Source organism: Oncorhynchus kisutch, linkage group LG3 (genome assembly GCF_002021735.2).
Source record: "Oncorhynchus kisutch isolate 150728-3 linkage group LG3, Okis_V2, whole genome shotgun sequence".
NCBI lineage: Eukaryota > Metazoa > Chordata > Actinopteri > Salmoniformes > Salmonidae > Oncorhynchus > Oncorhynchus kisutch.
The window spans coordinates 28,048,303-28,067,493 of record NC_034176.2 but is presented as its reverse complement, the minus strand read 5'-3'; the positions used below and the strand labels follow the sequence as shown (position 1 = coordinate 28,067,493).

Here is a 19,191-nt window from a genome sequence, read left to right as displayed (position 1 = left end):
GCTAGATGGGGGGCAATCAATTCACAAATGGTGTCCAGGGCACAGCTGGGAGCTGAGGGGGGTCGGTAGCAGGCGGCAACCGTGAGAGACTTATTTCTGGAGAGAGTAATTTTCAAAATTAGTAGTTCGAACTGTTTGGGTATGGACCTGGAAAGTATGACATTACTTTGCAGGCTATCTCTGCAGTAAACTGCAACTCCTCCCCCTTTGGCAGTTCTATCTTGACGGAAGATGTTATAGTTGGGTATGGAAATCTCTGAATTTTTGGTGGCCTTCCTCATGGCAAGACATGATTGATGTAATTAGATGCTCTGGAGAGATCCCACCCTCCTTCCCCAACACATGTAGAATGCTTAGAAACCACCAGAAACCTGTGAAATAGATCAACAGATGATGTTTCATCTCCTCTCAAGGTCTGTTGGTTTACAGTATCGCAGAATCAGGAACTGTCATATCCCATGTGATATGTCAAAACAAGTTGATGCATGTGTTATCATGTTGCATTGGGTTTGTATTTGTATTTATTGTGGATCCCCTTTAGCTGCAGCAGCTACTCTTCATGGGGTCCAGTAAAATGTAGGCAGTTATACAATTATAAAAACATTCCTATACATTCACAACAGATTTCACAAAATCCATGTTCCTGTTTGATTTGGGGGTAGGCTGTCAACAGCATGTACTGTGACACTATGATATGTATTCTGATCAAGTCAACAATACTTCTAGGCATATCTGACGTCATGTATTTGATATCTTTATGTGAAGGTTAATGTCCATATTGACATCAGTTCATTGTGTTTGAGGACGGTTCACTGACGGGGTTTCGAGGGATACGATTAGATTAGACGAGTTTAACAGTTACAGAAGAGCTCAGTAGCCTATCAGAACAGCTGCAGTATCAGAGGCGCAGAGCCTTAATTAACGGGCTACACATAATGGCTGACGACAGCCAGGTAAGGTTAATTTTAGCCTACGTTTTACGAGCTTTACAGTTGTCCTAATTCCATCTTGTTCTAATGGCAAGTCTGCCTTAAGTGCAGAAACGATGGTTGATAGTAGAAAATAAGTATGATTGGAAGTTTAGGCAAGTAATTCCAATTGGGGAATTGTTGTGGGATGTTAGCATAACATATTGCGCGTGTAGCATTCGTGCCATGGAGGATTGGGCAGGCCGGCAGGTTGCTACAGGATCCCAGTATCATGTATGTTATAGAGATCAGATCTGGCTGACTTTTTCACCTGAACTGCTCATTGGCTGTCCATAATGAGCCCAGCGAGCAGGATGTGTAGCTGGGCTCTGCAATAATTAGCTCCCAGAGCAATTACAAATACCTTTCGTTATTTTAAAAGCGTCATTACAACTAGCAACATGACAGGCAGTCACCTCTAAGCAGGACTCAGTAGAAACGCTATGTGTTGGATTTGTCCACGTCTCGCTAAATTAACCTAGCTACCAGAACAGATGTGGAGAATTTATACTACAGTTTTAAGGGATCTCTCTGAAGGTTTTAGATGATACAATGGTGGTTCGTCCTCTGGATGAAGAACCATACATCTCGGCTTGGTTTCATTGCATTATTATTTGGGGAACGTTGACATGCCATTTGTGTTGACGGATGGATGAAAATAATGTAATTATAGTATCGTTATACATAGGTTAGCAGACAAATCCGCATGAGATACCCATAGAACTGAGCCCTGCTCCATTTCAGCACCATGCCGTGGTCTCAGGTGCTGTCCAGACTCGAAACATTTCAGCACCATGGCACGGTCCCCTGACGCCAAGAAACGTGTCAGCACTATGCAGCGGACAGCTCCATAGTGCTGAAATAGTTCAAGCCCCCTAGAACATAATTGATTTTAAATTATTCTAGGTGCAAGTGGTTATAATTTATTGCATGTCCTAGTTTTGCAGTTTTGCAACCTCAGAATTATAGCTAATGGATGGCAGCGAGTTACGTTTTTGTGTATGGCGATGAATAAGGATGCTTGATAAACCATAAATTAAACGCAAAAACGTGCACTTACAAATATTTTCGTTTGGCAGAACTTTGACAAGCTATGATCTGTTTTCTAATGACATTGACAGTTCATATAGACATTAGACTTAGGCCTAATTGTGACATCAAGTGTGTATGACATCTTTGAAGAATGCCCTGGCTTGAGCCAATCGGTATCGAGTATTCAACAATGCTTTGGCATAATTCACTTCAGTTGTCTGCCGATGGTTCACTGATGTTTTTTCAAAGGAGGTATTAGTATTTCCTCTAAACAGCCTACAACAATAAGCTACACATCATGTCAGATGACAGCAAGGTATGGTTCATTTAGCCTATTTTGAGTTTAGAGGAGAAATTACTAACAATATAGTAGGTCACTACCAAAGGACTGATATTGACCTCTCATTTATCCACCAGAGCGTGAAATGGGAGGATCCCCCGGATGACCAAAATAAGGTTGTGGAGAATATGAAGGATGAAATAGAGACACATGAGACCAACAAGAACAGGACAGGAGGCAAGGTAAGACATATGCTGTCCTTTACACATGTTCTGCCTACTTAGACATCACTAAATCCTAGCCTTAAAGCATTAGGAGGAGACGCTACACTGACCTTAGATCTGCTATGAGACCTATAATCTGTTGTCATGTAGGCTAAACGTAAGTCCAGTGGCCGTGCCAAGAAGACTTCCGTGGAGGAGGACAGCAGCATTGGTGCAGGTCCGAGATTACTTCATGTTGGGTGCAGGTTGTGTTCAAATTCATCAGCACTGATCTGAGAAGATAGTATCTATATAGGTGAAAGCAATATAGTGGAGGCCCGCAGAGAGATGTGCTTTTACCTGTCCAGTGCAATCAAATCACTAAAGGTGAAGGAAATTAGGGATCAAGTTCAGATTCAACTTTAGATTTCTCTTTGCGGTTTCCCAGAGTCTTCTCAGACACCCGGGTGTGGTTTCCGGGAAAGGGGATCTATCATTGAGCAGCTGGAGAAGGAGGCTCAGAGGACTCTTATGCCTTCTCTCAAGATTGAGACATGCTGTGCCCCAATCCTCCTCTCCTTCCTGAGGAGTCTAACTGATGAGCAAGTCCCATGTCTTTTTCCAACCTCACATAAAACAACTCTGAATTTATAGTCATAGTGCACCTTCTAACCACAAATGGGATTTTAGACACTACACCTAACATCACTGTAACCACACCCCTAACTCTTCCTGTAAATCAAGAACAAAATGTCACATGTACTTGCTAATAGCTTAATTAAATACACTTTTATTTTCCCTAACATGGCTATCTAGTGACTCCACTAACTCAATACCAGTGTGCAGGTAAAATATGTTTCCTCTCTTTTCTTTTCTCTAGCCAATGGAGAGTGATTCAGCATGGCATGAAAAATAACGTAAGTCTCTCCACATAAGGTTCTGGTCAAAAATTGTGCGCTATATAGGGAATGGTGTCATGGAATTGCTTGATTGACAAAAACATTACTTTGTTTGTTGGCCATAGCTCACATTCGAGCAGCTCTCCATGCTGTGTCTGAAGATTGTTAAAGTCGTGACCCAGACAGCCCTCCGCATTCTCCTACCAGCGCTAGCTCGTATCATGGGGGTGAACCTGAGGAGTGGGGCAACCTCCCCAGAATCCCAGTGCTCTCTGACAGGGTCTGAGGATTCCTTAGGCAGTCTGGATGAGAGAGAGAAAAGGCTGCTGACCAGTGAGATGAACTACTGGACTAAGGAGAGGAGGAGGAATGGCAGTGCAGGGTGCCGCCATAAATCCACTCGCAGAACCTCATCACCATGCTGTTCGCCTAAGAGGTATGTTCACAGCAATATTTCAACTTAAAAATTGCAAGACCTGACCCATACTTATCATAAATTATTAACTTGGAATTCACACCTTGTAGTTTTAAGTTCTGGTCAGAAATGTTGCCACTGAGTGGGTGGGTCCAGGTGAAAGTCATTTTTAACTGGGTAGGCCATTAAGTCATCTATGAATAAATAGATCAGGTACATGCCTTTCAGAATTAATCATATTCTGATGTCGTACAAACATAAAAATCAGGCAAAAAATCATGTCAGTTGGCTTTAGGCTTCTAGAACTACGGTGGTATGAGAAGTAAACCATCAGTGCTCTAATTTGGTTATCAGGCTCACTAATGAACCAGATTAGATACCAGTTGGTCACATTTGCATGGCATAAGTGGTGATTGTGTGTTTATCTTCAAGGTCCCAGACCTCATTGCAGAGCTTGCCTGCAACTAGAGAGGCTCCCCTCATGGAGGAGCCTCTAAAGGCTCTTTTTGGGGTAACGGAAGAGAGCCTCCTGATATCCCTGGTTGAGGGTCACTCCAACCCCACCTCCTCCAGCTCCTCCGATTTGAGCTGTGCTATCGTGGGAGAGGTAGTACACCAGCTTAACTCTGGCCTCTCAGTGGCCATTCAGGCCAGCTCGGGGAATTGCCCCCCTATGGACAGTCAGGACATAGCAGCAGGCAAGGAAGTCATTCGGGTAGTCTCGGTGCAGATCCTGGCCGAGCTACAGAGCCAAACGTCTGAGCCAGAGTGGGTAGGGTTTATCGAGCCCCTCATGGACCCTGTGACCGATGATGTGCTGGATGCCATTGTCGGCACAATGGACAAAATGGCACAGGACTTCAACATCCTATTGGATCTGGCCAAGAAGATGACAATCTTGGGGTCTAAATTTCTGACCAATCTTCAATGTGACCTTGATGTTGAGTGTCCATCTGGGAAAGAAGGGACCACTCACTTTCTCAAAGAGACTGGATCCTCTACCAGTGTGGTGGCCAGGAAGATTCAGACCCTCTCTAGCCCCGACTTTCAGTCTAAAGCCCTGAAGGCGGTGAGCACCATCCTTACAAGGAAAGTCAGCAGCTCTTCTGGCATGGCTCCTTCCTCTAGGCCTTCTAGTGCTGCTCCTAGCCTTACTGAAGCTCCCCTGAATACCAGCTGCATAGCCCTGACACCTGTAACCTCCACTGCCACAGTGATTGTTAAGGCATTTGTGGGAGGCATGGAGACGATAGCATCATTTGAAGGCACATGTGAAGCAGTTGATTGGCCAGTTCCTGTAAATGACCACAAAACAGGATCTTCACAGATGATAACCTTCTCTCTAGCCCGCACACTCTACGGCCGTATACGAGCAAAGCTGAGGGACCTTTTAACTCTATCCGCTCGAGAAGAAGGTGTGGCTAAGGATGCTTCTCTTCAGGAGTCTTCAGACACCCTGGAAAAGGCAACTGTTTCAACTGTTGAGGTCCAGTTACCCAGCACCGAACTTAGTAGAGTTCCCAGTGAGAGCCAACCAATACCAGCTCTCTGTCTCTCCAATCTGGATACCAGTACTCAAGAAGTTCTTAGCAGTGTTTTTTCCATCTACAAGTCAGAGTTATCAAAAGTGGAGAGTAAATCCTTGGCCGTTGTCAGTTCATCTGATGAGTCCCTAGAGGCTTGTTGGTTTGTTGATAGTGTCCTATCAAAGCTCGATGACTATACTATTTCCCAGTCACCCTCACCCAATGAAGACTTGAGCGTGAGTACTCAATATTCTCAACTGAGCTCAGAAGAGAGTGTCAGAATCACAGAGTCCTCTACTAGTCTGATTCAGAGCATTAAGAAGCTCTCTAGCAATGACTTCCAGACTCAGGCAGAAGAGGCAGTGAGTAAAGTGCTGATGAGATCCAGTCATTCCTTTATCACACAGATCAGCCATACTGGTCTTCAGAAAAGTCTGCAGGCTGGCTTATCATCTAGCTCACCATCAGAGATCCATGTCCTTTCAGAATCCATGTCCTCCATGTCCTCTGAGAATACAGCCTCTGGATTAGTGGAAACCTTTGTCAAAGGAATGGCGACTATTTTCCAGAAAAATGAGTCCACTGACACTGTGCTACTGGAAAGAAGTGGGAGAGTTTCGCAGTGCTCCCACGGGGGCTCCCAACTGGATGATACTGAATTGAGTGTTAAAATATCAGAGGAGAAGCTTTGGTCAACAGCTAAGACCATCTGCGTCAGTATGAAGAACACACTTAAGGATTTCTTCACAGGGCTGAAGCCACCCGGATCCGAAAGGACAGAAAATGCTTCTTCCAAAGAGACCCTTGGGGAAATCCTGGTTGCTATCCAGAGTGAAATCTCAAACTTAGGGCGAATGAAGGATTCCAGGGAGCTCCTTCAGATCAATGATATGGTAGGAACTATGCTGAAGGAGGTTGAGAAAAGTGAGGATGACAGTGAACAAGTCTGCCAAGACATCCCTAGAACCTGTTCATCTTTGTCCACTTCTTTAAATGGTCAGTAGTTCCTTGTCCAGCTCTTCAAAGAGTCCTAGGTCAGAGTGTGAGTTAGAGATCAACCTCCCTGGCACTCCCATCCCTGACGAAGTGCCTTTTGATCTGACCTGCCCCATCGTCAGGAGCTCCTGCATCGACACCAGGGTCTCTAAAATGCCAGAGATTTCTTCAAGTGACCTAAAGACAAAGATGATGGCACACACAGATGAACCCCTGCATCGTAACAGTCCAATGACTGACAGCAGTCGACCACCGAGTGCTAAAGCCTCTTTTCGATCCTCCACTCCGTCTTTCACCAGCAAGGGAACCTCTTTGGTACCAAAGGGAGATGGGATTGACATTGAAGAGAAGGAGGAGTGTATCCCCAGCAGCTCTGGCCATCTGAGGGAGCTCTTAATCACCCCGGACATCAGCAGTGCCACTGCATTCCCACTGCAGTACTTGATGGACTCCAGCAAAGATGATGGCATCTGTTTTGTCACCATACTGGTGATAAGGTTGCTATCGGAGATCAGACCCTCAGCCCTCGATGGACCCTCCCAACAGGTAGCAGATCTGACAGAAACATCCCAGCAACTCATCAGACAAGTCCTGTCTGAGTTCTGTGCTGCATCTAGATTCTCCAGGACACAGGCATATTCCCAGAACCTGAACATCCAAAGGGTGTTCAGAGGTGTACATAAAAACCTCATGGAGGAGTTTGGCTCTCATAACACCCTGCAAGCAGCTATTTCCTCCCAGGACCCTGCATTTGACAGAGTCCTGGTAAAGTCCTTGACCCAGCAGCTGGTACAGGGATGCAAGGAGGCGTCAAGACCAGCTTCTGCTGCAACAAACCCATCAGACCAGGCTGAGACAGAGAGGGGGGCTGAGCAGAAAGCAAGAAGGAGCTTCCTTTGCTTTTCAATGACCAAACTCAGGATCAACTTCAAGGTATAGCAGGGAGTTAGCATTTGTTTTTGGTTCCAGTTAGGTGCTGATGTTATTGATATGATAAGACCAATACATGAGATAAATATGTTTTATTAATCACTAAATTGTTGCCTTGGATTCAGAAGTGTTCCATTTATTTATTTATTCTCTGTACCATTTTCTTTACCTTTCTTCTGTTAGCGTTCCAAGAGAGGAAACAAAAAGGACTGCCATTCAGTCCAGGAACAGACTGAGATTCCCTCTACTGATGGACATTGCATAGGTAAGGACTTTAGAGCTCTGCTATAGCTTGTAGTTTTGTTTAGGTGTGTGTTAGAAACATAGGTATGCCTACCAAACTCATAGCACTGTTATTTTTCAACGTTACTATACTGCATCTCTCTCTCTCTCTTACCCCATCCATTTCTCTTGTGTTTCTAGCTCCAGTTGGAGAGGTTTCTCCCTCCATATCTCAGCCTGTCAAAAAACGATCCTTGATTGTCAGGGTCTTTTCAGCAATGATGAAGCCATTCAGGCGCTTCACCAAGAAGAACCTGTAACCTGTTACGCTGCATGAAGAACTACTTTTGTAACAGCAAGACTTTTGACAAGAGGAATTTCTGCATGTCTACCCTTTCAAAGTATATTTGATCAAATAAATGGCAATGATTTTACAAGAATTTCAAGTGTTTTGGAAGATTAGTAAAACTGAAGCAGCTTTTCTCAGAGAAATGCACTAGTTCCCCCTTGGTTATACATTTATTGTGTAGTTTTTGAGTTGGCAGGACTTGGGGCAGCAGGTAGCCTTGTGGTTAGAGCGTTGGGCCAGTAACTGAAAGGTTGCTAGGTCAGATCCCTGAGCTAACAATGTAAAAATATGACGTTCTGCTCCTGAACAAGGTAGTTAACCCACTGTTCCTAAGCTGTCATTGTAAATAAGAATTTGTTCTGAACTGACTTGTCTAGGAAAATAAATAAGATAACCACAGCTTGACTCTAATACAATAGTTGCTGCATAGACTGTCAGATAACCAGATGTTGTCTATTAATTTAGTTTGATTGGTAAGAGCTTATTAGCAGCAAGGGGAAAACACATAGAGGAGAATTAGCTATCTGCAGCTAGATGTTTTCTATATGTTGAAAATATAAGGTCCAAAAGTTGACAGTGTATGTCAGAGCAAAAACCAAGCCATGAGGTCGAAGGAATTGTCCATAGAGCTCAGAGACATGATTGTGTCAAGACACAGATCTGGGGAAGGGTACCAAAACATTTCTGCAATATTGAAGGTCCCCAAGGACACAGTGGCCTCCATCATTCTTAAACGGAAGAAGTTTGGAACCACCAAGACTCTTCCTAGAGCTGGCCGCCAGGCCAAACTGAGCAATCGGGGGACAAGGGCAGTGCCGTGGAGCAGCAGTGCAGTGGAGTAGCTTCAACAGCCATAGGCCCAGGGATTTCACATCACATTCCATGATGAAATGCAGAATACGGCTTCACACAGAACAATCACCAAACCCATAAGATAACACTTAGCACAGCACAGCCAAACATCATGTATCACATGAAGAGGCATGTGTGTTCTCCAGACGTGATACCTTGTCATGGACCTGCTGTTTCGATCTTCGCTCTCTCTCTCCCCCACCTCTCTCTTTTTCTCTCTCTCTCTCTCCCTCTCTCTCTCTCTCTCTCTACCACACCTGCTGTCTCGACCTCTGAATGTTCGGCTATGAAAAGCCAACTGATAATTACTCCGGAGGTGCTGACCTGTTGCACCCTCTATAACCACATTATTTTGTTGACTGCTGGTCATCTATGAAGAATGTTTGAACTACAGTACTTGAAGAACGATCTGGCCTTAATGGCCATGTACACTTTATAATCTCCACCTGCACAGCCAGAAGAGGACTAGCCACCCCTCAGAGCCTGGTTCCTCTCTAGGTTTCTTCCTAGGTTCCTGTTTTTCTAGAGAGTTTTTCCTAGCCACCGTGCTTCTAAATCTGCATTGCATGCTATTTAAGGTTTTAAGCTGGGTGTCGGAATAAGCATTTTGTGACATCTGCTGGTGTAAAAAGGGCTTTATAAATAAATTGTACTGATTGATTGATGATTGATTGTATGAAATGGAGTAGCATCTATCCATCATATAAAATGAACATTGAGCACTGTCTCCATGGAGTACAGCACTGCAGCCTTAGGCAATGTATATTTACGTGGTGCATAACATTATCTCATATCACATGCATGGCAAAATATGATTGATGTAATTAGATGCTCTGGAGAGATCCCACCCTCCTTCCCCAACACATGTAGAATACTTAGAAACCACCAGAAACCTGTGAAATAGATCAACAGATGATGTTGTATCTCCTCTCAAGGTCTGTTGGTTTACAGTATCTCAGAATCAGGAACTGTCATATCCCATGTGATATGTCAAAACAAGTTGATGCATGTGTTATCATGGTGCATTGGGTTTGTATTTGTATTTATTGTGGATCCCCTTTAGCTGCAGCAGCTACTCTTCATGGGGTCCAGTAAAATGTAGGCAGTTATACAATTGTAAAAACATTCCTGTACATTCACAACAGATTTCACAAAATCCATGTTCCTGTTTGATTTCGGGGGTAGGCTGTCAACAGCATGTACTGTGACACTATGATATGTATTCTGATCAAGTCAACAATACTTCTAGGCATATCTGACGTCATGTATTTGATATCTTTATGTGAAGGTTAATGTCCATATTGACATCAGTTCATTGTGTTTGAGGACGGTTCACTGACGGGGTTTCGAGGGATACGATTAGATTAGACTAGTTTAACAGTTACAGAACAGCTACAGTAGCCTATCAGAACAGCTGCAGTATCAGAGGCGCAGAGCCTTAATTAACGGGCTACACATAATGGCTGACGACAGCCAGGTAAGGTTAATTTTAGCCTACGTTTAACGAGCTTTACAGTTGTCCTAATTCCATCTTGTTCTAATGGCAAGTCTGCCTTAAGTGCAGAAACGATGGTTGATATTAGAAAATAAGTATGATTGGAAGTTAAGGCAAGTAATTCCATTTGGGGAATTGTTGTGGGATGTTAGCATAACATATTGCGCGTGTAGCATTCGTGCCATGGAGGATTGGGCAGGCCGGCAGGTTGCTACAGGATCCTAGTATCATGTATGTTATAGAGATCAGATCTGGCTGACTTTTTCACCTGAACTGCTCATTGGCTGTCCATAATGAGCCCAGCGAGCAGGATGTGTAGCTGGGCTCTGCAATAATTAGCTCCCAGAGCAATTACAAATACCTTTTGTTATTTTAAAAGCGTCATTACAACTAGCAACATGACAGGCAGTCACCTCTAAGCAGGACTCAGTAGAAACGCTATGTGTTGGATTTGTCCATGTCTCGCTAAATTAACCTAGCTACCAGAACAGATGTGGAGAATTTATACTACAGTTTTAAGGGATCTCTCTGAAGGTTTTAGATGATACAATGGTGCTTCGTCCTCTGGATGAAGAACCATACATCTCGGCTTGGTTTCATTGCATTATTATTTGGGGAACGTTGACATGCCATTTGTGTTGACGGATGGATGAAAATAATGTAATTATAGTATCGTTATACATAGGTTAGCAGACAAATCCGCATGAGATACCCATAGAACTGAGCCCTGCTCCATTTCAGCACCATGCCGTGGTCTCAGGTGCTGTCCAGACTCGAAACATTTCAGCACCATGGCACGGTCCCCTGACGCCAAGAAACGTGTCAGCACTATGCAGCGGACAGCTCCATAGTGCTGAAATAGTTCAAGCCCCCTAGAACATCATTGATTTTAAATTATTCTAGGTGCAAGTGGTTATAATTTATTGCATGTCCTAGTTTTGCAGTTTTGCAACCTCAGAGTTATAGCTAATGGATGGCAGCGAGTTACGTTTTTGTGCATGGCGATGAATAAGGATGCTTGATAAACCATAAATTAAACGCAAAAACGTGCACTTACAAATATTTTCGTTTGGCAGAACTTTGACAAGCTATGATCTGTTTTCTGATGACATTGACAGTTCATATAGACATTAGACTTAGGCCTAATTATGACATCATGTGTGTATGACATCTTTGAAGAATGCCCTGGTTTGAGCCAATCGGTATCGAGTATTCAACAATGCTTTGGCATAATTCACTTCAGTTGTCTGCCGATGGTTCACTGATGTTTTTTCAAAGGAGGTATTAGTATTTCCTCTAAACAGCCTACAACAATAAGCTACACATCATGTCAGATGACAGCAAGGTATGGTTCATTTAGCCTATTTTGAGTTTAGAGGAGAAATTACTAACAATATAGTAGGTCACTACCAAAGCAATAGGTCTCACTGGTTTGATCCATGGACTGAAATCTGACCACTATTGCCGTTTTGTTTAAAATAGGAGCGAATAAGTTGTTTCACAAAGTCACAACCTAGGACTGATATTGACCTCTCATTTATCCACCAGAGCGTGAAATGGGAGGATCCCCCGGATGACCAAAATAAGGTTGTGGGGAATATGAAGGATGAAACAGAGACACATGAGACCAACAAGAACAGGACAGGAGGCAAGGTAAGACATATGCTGTCCTTTACACATGTTCTGCCTACTTAGGCATCACTAAATCCTAGCCTTAAAGCATTAGGAGGAGACGCTACACTGACCTTAGATCTGCTATGAGACCTATAATCTGTTGTCATGTAGGCTAAACATAAGTCCAGTGGCCGTGCCAAGAAGACTTCCGTGGAGGAGGACAGCAGCATTGGTGCAGGTCCGAGATTACTTCATGTTGGGTGCAGGTTGTGTTCAAATTCATCAGCACTGATCTGAGAAGATAGTATCTATATAGGTGAAAGCAATATAGTGGAGGCCCGCAGAGAGATGTGCTTTTACCTGTCCAGTGCAATCAAATCACTAAAGGTGAAGGAAATTAGGGATCAAGTTCAGATTCAACTTTAGATTTCTCTTTGCGGTTTCCCAGAGTCTTCTCAGACACCCGGGTGTGGTTTCCGGGAAAGGGAATCTATCATTGAGCAGCTGGAGAAGGAGGCTCAGAGGACTCTAATGCCTTCTCTCAAGATTGAGACATGCTGTGCCCCAATCCTCCTCTCCTTCCTGAGGAGTCTAACTGATGAGCAAGTCCCATGTCTTTTTCCAACCTCACATAAAACAACTCTGAATTTATAGTCACAGTGCACCTTCTAACCACAAATGGGATTTTAGACACTACACCTAACATCACTGTAACCACACCCCTAACTCTTCCTGTAAATCAAGAACAAAATGTCACATGTACTTGCTAATAGCTTAATTAAATACACATTTATTTTCCCTAACATGGCTATCTAGTGACTCCAATAACTCAACATCAGTGTGCAGGTAAAATATGTTTCCTTTCTTTTCTTTTCTCTAGCCAATGGAGAGTGATTCAGCATGGCATGAAAAATAACGTAAGTCTCTCCACATAAGGTTCTGGTCAAAAGTTGTGCGCTATATAGGGAATGGTGTCATGGAATTGCTTGATTGACAAAAACATTACTCTGTTTGTTGGCCATAGCTCACATTCGAGCAGCTCTCCATGCTGTGTCTGAAGATTGTTAAAGTCGTGACCCAGACAGCCCTCCGCATTCTCCTACCAGCGCTAGCTCGTATCATGGGGGTGAACCTGAGGAGTGGGGCAACCTCCCCAGAATCCCAGTGCTCTCTGACAGGGTCTGAGGATTCCTTAGGCAGTCTGGATGAGAGAGAGAAAAGGCTGCTGACCAGTGAGATGAACTACTGGACTAAGGAGAGGAGGAGGAATGGCAGTGCAGGGTGCCGCCATAAATCCACTCGCAGAACCTCATCACCATGCTGTTCGCCTAAGAGGTATGTTCACAGCAATATTTCAACTTAATAATTGCAAGACCTGACCCATACTTATCATAAATTATTAACTTGGAATTCACACCGTGTAGTTTTAAGTTCTGGTCAGAAATGTTGCCACTGAGTGGGTGGGTCCAGGTGAAAGTCATTTTTAACTGGGTAAGCCATTAAGTCATCTATGAATAAATAGATCAGGTACATGCCTTTCAGAATTAATCATATTCTGATGTCGTACAAACATAAAAATCAGGCAAAAAATCGTGTCAGTTGGCTTTAGGCTTCTAGAACTACGGTGGTATGAGAAGTAAACCATCAGTGCTCTAATTTGGTTATTGGCATAAGTGGTGATTGTGTGTTTATCTTCAAGGTCCCAGACCTCATTGCAGAGCTTGCCTGCAACTAGAGAGGCTCCCCTCATGGAGGAGCCTCTGAAGGCTCTTTTTGGGGTAACGGAAGAGAGCCTCCTGATATCCCTGGTTGAGGGTCACTCCAACCCCAGCTCCTCCGAGTTGAGCTGTGCTATCGTGGGAGAGGTAGTACACCAGCTTAACTCTGGCCTCTCAGTGGCCATTCAGGCCAGCTCGGGGAGTTGCCCCCCTATGGACAGTCAGGACATAGCAGCAGGCAAGGAGGTCATTCGGGTAGTCTCGGTGCAGATCCTGGCCGAGCTACAGAGCCAAACGTCTGAGCCAGAGTGGGTAGGGTTTATCGAGCCCCTCATGGACCCTGTGACCGATGATGTGCTGGATGCCATTGTCGGCACAATGGACAAAATGGCACAGGACTTCAACATCCTATTGGATCTGGCCAAGAAGATGACAATCTTGGGGTCTAAATTTCTGACCAATCTTCAATGTGACCTTGATGTTGAGTGTCCATCTGGGAAAGAAGGGACCACTCACTTTCTCAAAGAGACTGGATCCTCTACCAGTGTGGTGGCCAGAAAGATTCAGACCCTCTCTAGCCCCGACTTTCAGTCTAAAGCCCTGAAGGCGGTGAGCACCATCCTTACAAGGAAAGTCAGCAGCTCTTCTGGCATGGCTCCTTCCTCTAGGCCTTCTAGTGCTGCTCCTAGCCTTACTGAAGCTCCCCTGAATACCAGCTGCATAGCCCTGACACCTGTAACCTCCACTGCCACAGTGATTGTTAAGGCATTTGTGGGAGGCATGGAGACGATAGCATCATTTGAAGGCACATGTGAAGCAGTTGATTGGCCAGTTCCTGTAAATGACCACAAAACAGGATCTTCACAGATGATAACCTTCTCTCTAGCCCGCACACTCTACGGCCGTATACGAGCAAAGCTGAGGGACCTTTTAACTCTATCCGCTCGAGAAGAAGGTGTGGCTAAGGATGCTTCTCTTCAGGAGTCTTCAGACACCCTGGAAAAGGCAACTGTTTCAACTGTTGAGGTCCAGTTACCCAGCACCGAACTTAGTAGAGTTCCCAGTGAGAGCCAACCAATACCAGCTCTCTGTCTCTCCAATCTGGATACCAGTACTCAAGAAGTTCTTAGCAGTGTTTTTTCCATCTACAAGTCAGAGTTATCAAAAGTGGAGAGTAAATCCTTGGCCGTTGTCAGTTCATCTGATGAGTCCCTAGAGGCTTGTTGGTTTGTTGATAGTGTCCTATCAAAGCTCGATGACTATACTATTTCCCAGTCACCCTCACCCAATGAAGACTTGAGCGTGAGTACTCAATATTCTCAACTGAGCTCAGAAGAGAGTGTCAGAATCACAGAGTCCTCTACTAGTCTGATTCAGAGCATTAAGAAGCTCTCTAGCAATGACTTCCAGACTCAGGCAGAAGAGGCAGTGAGTAAAGTGCTGATGAGATCCAGTCATTCCTTTATCACACAGATCAGCCATACTGGTCTTCAGAAAAGTCTGCAGGCTGGCTTATCATCTAGCTCACCATCAGAGATCCATGTCCTTTCAGAATCCATGTCCTCCATGTCCTCTGAGAATACAGCCTCTGGATTAGTGGAAACCTTTGTCAAAGGAATGGCGACTATTTTCCAGAAAAATGAGTCCACTGACACTGTGCTACTGGAAAGAAGTGGGAGAGTTTCGCAGTGCTCCCACGGGGGCTCCCAACTGGATGATACTGAATTGAGTGTTAAAATATCAGAGGAGAAGCTTTGGTCAACAGCTAAGACCATCTGCGTCAGTATGAAGAACACACTTAAGGATTTCTTCACAGGGCTGAAGCCACCCGGATCCGAAAGGACAGAAAATGCTTCTTCCAAAGAGACCCTTGGGGAAATCCTGGTTGCTATCCAGAGTGAAATCTCAAACTTAGGGCGAATGAAGGATTCCAGGGAGCTCCTTCAGATCAATGATATGGTAGGAACTATGCTGAAGGAGGTTGAGAAAAGTGAGGATGACAGTGAACAAGTCTGCCAAGACATCCCTAGAACCTGTTCATCTTTGTCCACTTCTTTAAATGGTCGTAGTTCCTTGTCCAGCTCTTCAAAGAGTCCTAGGTCAGAGTGTGAGTTAGAGATCAACCTCCCTGGCACTCCCATCCCTGACGAAGTGCCTTTTGATCTGACCTGCCCCATCGTCAGGAGCTCCTGCATCGACACCAGGGTCTCTAAAATGCCAGAGATTTCTTCAAGTGACCTAAAGACAAAGATGATGGCACACACAGATGAACCCCTGCATCGTAACAGTCCAATGACTGACAGCAGTCGACCACCGAGTGCTAAAGCCTCTTTTCGATCCTCCACTCCGTCTTTCACCAGCAAGGGAACCTCTTTGGTACCAAAGGGAGATGGGATTGACATTGAAGAGAAGGAGGAGTGTATCCCCAGCAGCTCTGGCCATCTGAGGGAGCTCTTAATCACCCCGGACATCAGCAGTGCCACTGCATTCCCACTGCAGTACTTGATGGACTCCAGCAAAGATGATGGCATCTGTTTTGTCACCATACTGGTGATAAGGTTGCTATCGGAGATCAGACCCTCAGCCCTAGATGGACCCTCCCAACAGGTAGCAGATCTGACAGAAACATCCCAGCAACTCATCAGACAAGTCCTGTCTGAGTTCTGTGCTGCATCTAGATTCTCCAGAACACAGGCATATTCCCAGAACCTGAACATCCAAAGGGTGTTCAGAGGTGTACATAAAAACCTCATGGAGGAGTTTGGCTCTTATAACACCCTGCAAGCAGCTATTTCCTCCCAGGACCCTGCATTTGACAGAGTCCTGGTAAAGTCCTTGACCCAGCAGCTGGTACAGGGATGCAAGGAGGCGTCAAGACCAGCTTCTGCTGCAACAAACCCATCAGACCAGGCTGAGACAGAGAGGGGGGCTGAGCAGAAAGCAAGAAGGAGCTTCCTTTGCTTTTCAATGACCAAACTCAGGATCAACTTCAAGGTATAGCAGGGAGTTAGCATTTGTTTTTGGTTCCAGTTAGGTGCTGATGTTATTGATATGATAAGACCAATACATGAGATAAATATGTTTTATTAATCACTAAATTGTTGCCTTGGATTCAGAAGTGTTCCATTTATTTATTTATTCTCTGTACCATTTTCTTTACCTTTCTTCTGTTAGCGTTCCAAGAGAGGAAACAAAAAGGACTGCCATTCAGTCCAGGAACAGACTGAGATTCCCTCTACTGATGGACATTGCATAGGTAAGGACTTTAGAGCTCTGCTATAGCTTGTAGTTTTGTTTAGGTGTGTGTTAGAAACATAGGTATGCCTACCAAACTCATAGCACTGTTATTTTTCAACGTTACTATACTGCATCTCTCTCTCTCTCTCTTACCCCATCCATTTCTCTTGTGTTTCTAGCTCCAGTTGGAGAGGTTTCTCCCTCCATATCTCAGCCTGTCAAAAAACGATCCTTGATTGTCAGGGTCTTTTCAGCAATGATGAAGCCATTCAGGCGCTTCACCAAGAAGAACCTGTAACCTGTTACGCTGCATGAAGAACTACTTTTGTAACAGCAAGACTTTTGACAAGAGGAATTTCTGCATGTCTACCCTTTCAAAGTATATTTGATCAAATAAATGGCAATGATTTTACAAGAATTTCAAGTGTTTTGGAAGATTAGTAAAACTGAAGCAGCTTTTCTCAGAGAAATGCACTAGTTCCCCCTTGGTTATACATTTATTGTGTAGTTTTTGAGTTGGCAGGACTTGGGGCAGCAGGTAGCCTTGTGGTTAGAGCGTTGGGCCAGTAACTGAAAGGTTGCTAGGTCAGATCCCTGAGCTAACAATGTAAAAATATGACGTTCTGCTCCTGAACAAGGTAGTTAACCCACTGTTCCTAAGCTGTCATTGTAAATAAGAATTTGTTCTGAACTGACTTGTCTAGGAAAATAAATAAGATAACCACAGCTTGACTCTAATACAATAGTTGCTGCATAGACTGTCAGATAACCAGATGTTGTCTATTAATTTAGTTTGATTGGTAAGAGCTTATTAGCAGCAAGGGGAAAACACATAGAGGAAAATTAGCTATCTGCAGCTAGATGTTTTCTATATGTTGAAAATATAAGGTCCAAAAGTTGACAGTGTATGTCAGAGCAAAAACCAAGCCATGAGGTCGAAGGAATTGTCCATAGAGCTCAGAGACATGATTGTGTCAAGACACAGATCTGGGGAAGGGTACCAAAACATTTCTGCAATATTGAAGGTCCCCAAGGACACAGTGGCCTCCATCATTCTTAAACGGAAGAAGTTTGGAACCACCAAGACTCTTCCTAGAGCTGGCCGCCAGGCCAAACTGAGCAATCGGGGGACAAGGGCAGTGCAGTGGAGCAGCAGTGCAGTGGAGTAGCTTCAACAGCCATAGGCCCAGGGATTTCACATCACATTCCATGATGAAATGCAGAATACGGCTTCACACAGAACAATCACCAAACCCATAAGATAACATGGGATAACATGGGATAACAAAGGGCTTTATAAATAAATTGTACTGATTGATTGATGATTGATTGTATGAAATGGAGTAGAATCTCCATCATATAAAATGAACATTGAGCACTGTCTCCATGGAGTACAGCACTGCAGCCTTAGGCAATGTATATTTACGTGGTGCATAACATTATCTCATATCACATGCATGGCAAAATATGATTGATGTAATTAGATGCTCTGGAGAGATCCCACCCTCCTTCCCCAACACATGTAGAATACTTAGAAACCACCAGAAACCTGTGAAATAGATCAACAGATGATGTTGTATCTCCTCTCAAGGTCTGTTGGTTTACAGTATCTCAGAATCAGGAACTGTCATATCCCATGTGATATGTCAAAACAAGTTTATGCATGTGTTATCATGGTGCATTGGGTTTGTATTTGTATTTTTTGTGGATCCCCTTTAGCTGCAGCAGCTACTCTTCATGGGGTCCAGTAAAATGTAGGCAGTTATACAATTGTAAAAACATTCCTATACATTCACAACAGATTTCACAAAATCCATGTTCCTGTTTGATTTCGGGGGTAGGCTGTCAACAGCATGTACTGTGACACTATGATATGTATTCTGATCAAGTCAACAATACTTCTAGGCATATCTGACGTCATGTATTTGATATCTTTATGTGAAGGTTAATGTCCAAATTGACATCAGTTCATTGTGTTTGAGGACGGTTCACTGACGGGGTTTCGAGGGATACGATTAGATTAGACGAGTTTAACAGTTACAGAAGAGCTCAGTAGCCTATCAGAACAGCTGCAGTATCAGAGGCGCAGAGCCTTAATTAACGGGCTACACATAATGGCTGACGACAGCCAGGTAAGGTTAATTTTAGCCTACGTTTAACGAGCTTTACAGTTGTCCTAATTCCATCTTGTTCTAATGGCAAGTCTGCCTTAAGTGCAGAAACGATGGTTGATATTAGAAAATAAGTATGATTGGAAGTTTAGGCAAGTAATTGGGGAATTGTTGTGGGATGTTAGCATAACATATTGCGCGTGTAGCATTCGTGCCATGGAGGATTGGGCAGGCCGGCAGGTTGCTACAGGATCCTAGTATCATGTATGTTATAGAGATCAGATCTGGCTGACTTTTTCACCTGAACTGCTCATTGGCTGTCCATAATGAGCCCAGCGAGCAGG

At 44.1% G+C, this 19,191-nt stretch overlaps 3 protein-coding genes across 3 annotated transcripts; all 3 read left to right on the top strand.

Annotated features, from left to right (window-relative positions):
• The first annotated feature begins 2,513 nt into the window (after window positions 1-2,513).
• LOC116360580 (uncharacterized) lies at window positions 2,514-6,327 on the top strand. The gene is made up of 5 exons (XM_031815436.1): window positions 2,514-2,721; window positions 2,932-3,085; window positions 3,364-3,400; window positions 3,508-3,818; window positions 4,230-6,327. Exons 2-5 carry the CDS (start codon window positions 3,015-3,017, stop codon window positions 6,325-6,327), a joined length of 2,517 nt encoding a protein of 838 aa, XP_031671296.1. The 5' UTR covers window positions 2,514-2,721; window positions 2,932-3,014.
• Window positions 6,328-6,331: 4 nt separating this feature from the next.
• LOC116371059 (uncharacterized) lies at window positions 6,332-8,027 on the top strand. The gene is made up of 3 exons (XM_031819985.1): window positions 6,332-7,252; window positions 7,433-7,514; window positions 7,673-8,027. The coding sequence occupies exons 1-3, from the start codon at window positions 6,473-6,475 to the stop codon at window positions 7,789-7,791; spliced, it is 981 nt and encodes a 326-aa protein (XP_031675845.1). The 5' UTR covers window positions 6,332-6,472; the 3' UTR covers window positions 7,792-8,027.
• A 2,104-nt stretch (window positions 8,028-10,131) lies between these two features.
• On the top strand, window positions 10,132-17,265 carry LOC116360577 (uncharacterized). The gene is made up of 9 exons (XM_031815423.1): window positions 10,132-10,149; window positions 11,716-11,820; window positions 11,953-12,019; window positions 12,230-12,383; window positions 12,662-12,698; window positions 12,806-13,116; window positions 13,481-16,493; window positions 16,674-16,755; window positions 16,916-17,265. The coding sequence occupies exons 1-9, from the start codon at window positions 10,132-10,134 to the stop codon at window positions 17,032-17,034; spliced, it is 3,906 nt and encodes a 1,301-aa protein (XP_031671283.1). The 3' UTR covers window positions 17,035-17,265.
• Window positions 17,266-19,191: the final 1,926 nt, after the last annotated feature.

Coding starts and splice junctions, on each gene's coding strand:
- LOC116360580 (XM_031815436.1), top strand. CDS start 3,015: ATGCCTTCTCTCAAGATTGAGACATGCTGTGCCCCAATCCTCCTCTCC. Junction 3,086..3,363: donor CTGAGGAGTCTAACTGATGA/GCAAGTCCCATG, acceptor TCTTTTCTCTAG/CCAATGGAGAGTGATTCAGC. Junction 3,819..4,229: donor CCATGCTGTTCGCCTAAGAG/GTATGTTCACAG, acceptor TTTATCTTCAAG/GTCCCAGACCTCATTGCAGA.
- LOC116371059 (XM_031819985.1), top strand. CDS start 6,473: ATGCCAGAGATTTCTTCAAGTGACCTAAAGACAAAGATGATGGCACAC. Junction 7,253..7,432: donor AACTCAGGATCAACTTCAAG/GTATAGCAGGGA, acceptor TTCTTCTGTTAG/CGTTCCAAGAGAGGAAACAA. Junction 7,515..7,672: donor TACTGATGGACATTGCATAG/GTAAGGACTTTA, acceptor TTGTGTTTCTAG/CTCCAGTTGGAGAGGTTTCT.
- LOC116360577 (XM_031815423.1), top strand. Junction 12,020..12,229: donor GGACAGCAGCATTGGTGCAG/GTCCGAGATTAC, acceptor GCGGTTTCCCAG/AGTCTTCTCAGACACCCGGG. Junction 13,117..13,480: donor CCATGCTGTTCGCCTAAGAG/GTATGTTCACAG, acceptor TTTATCTTCAAG/GTCCCAGACCTCATTGCAGA.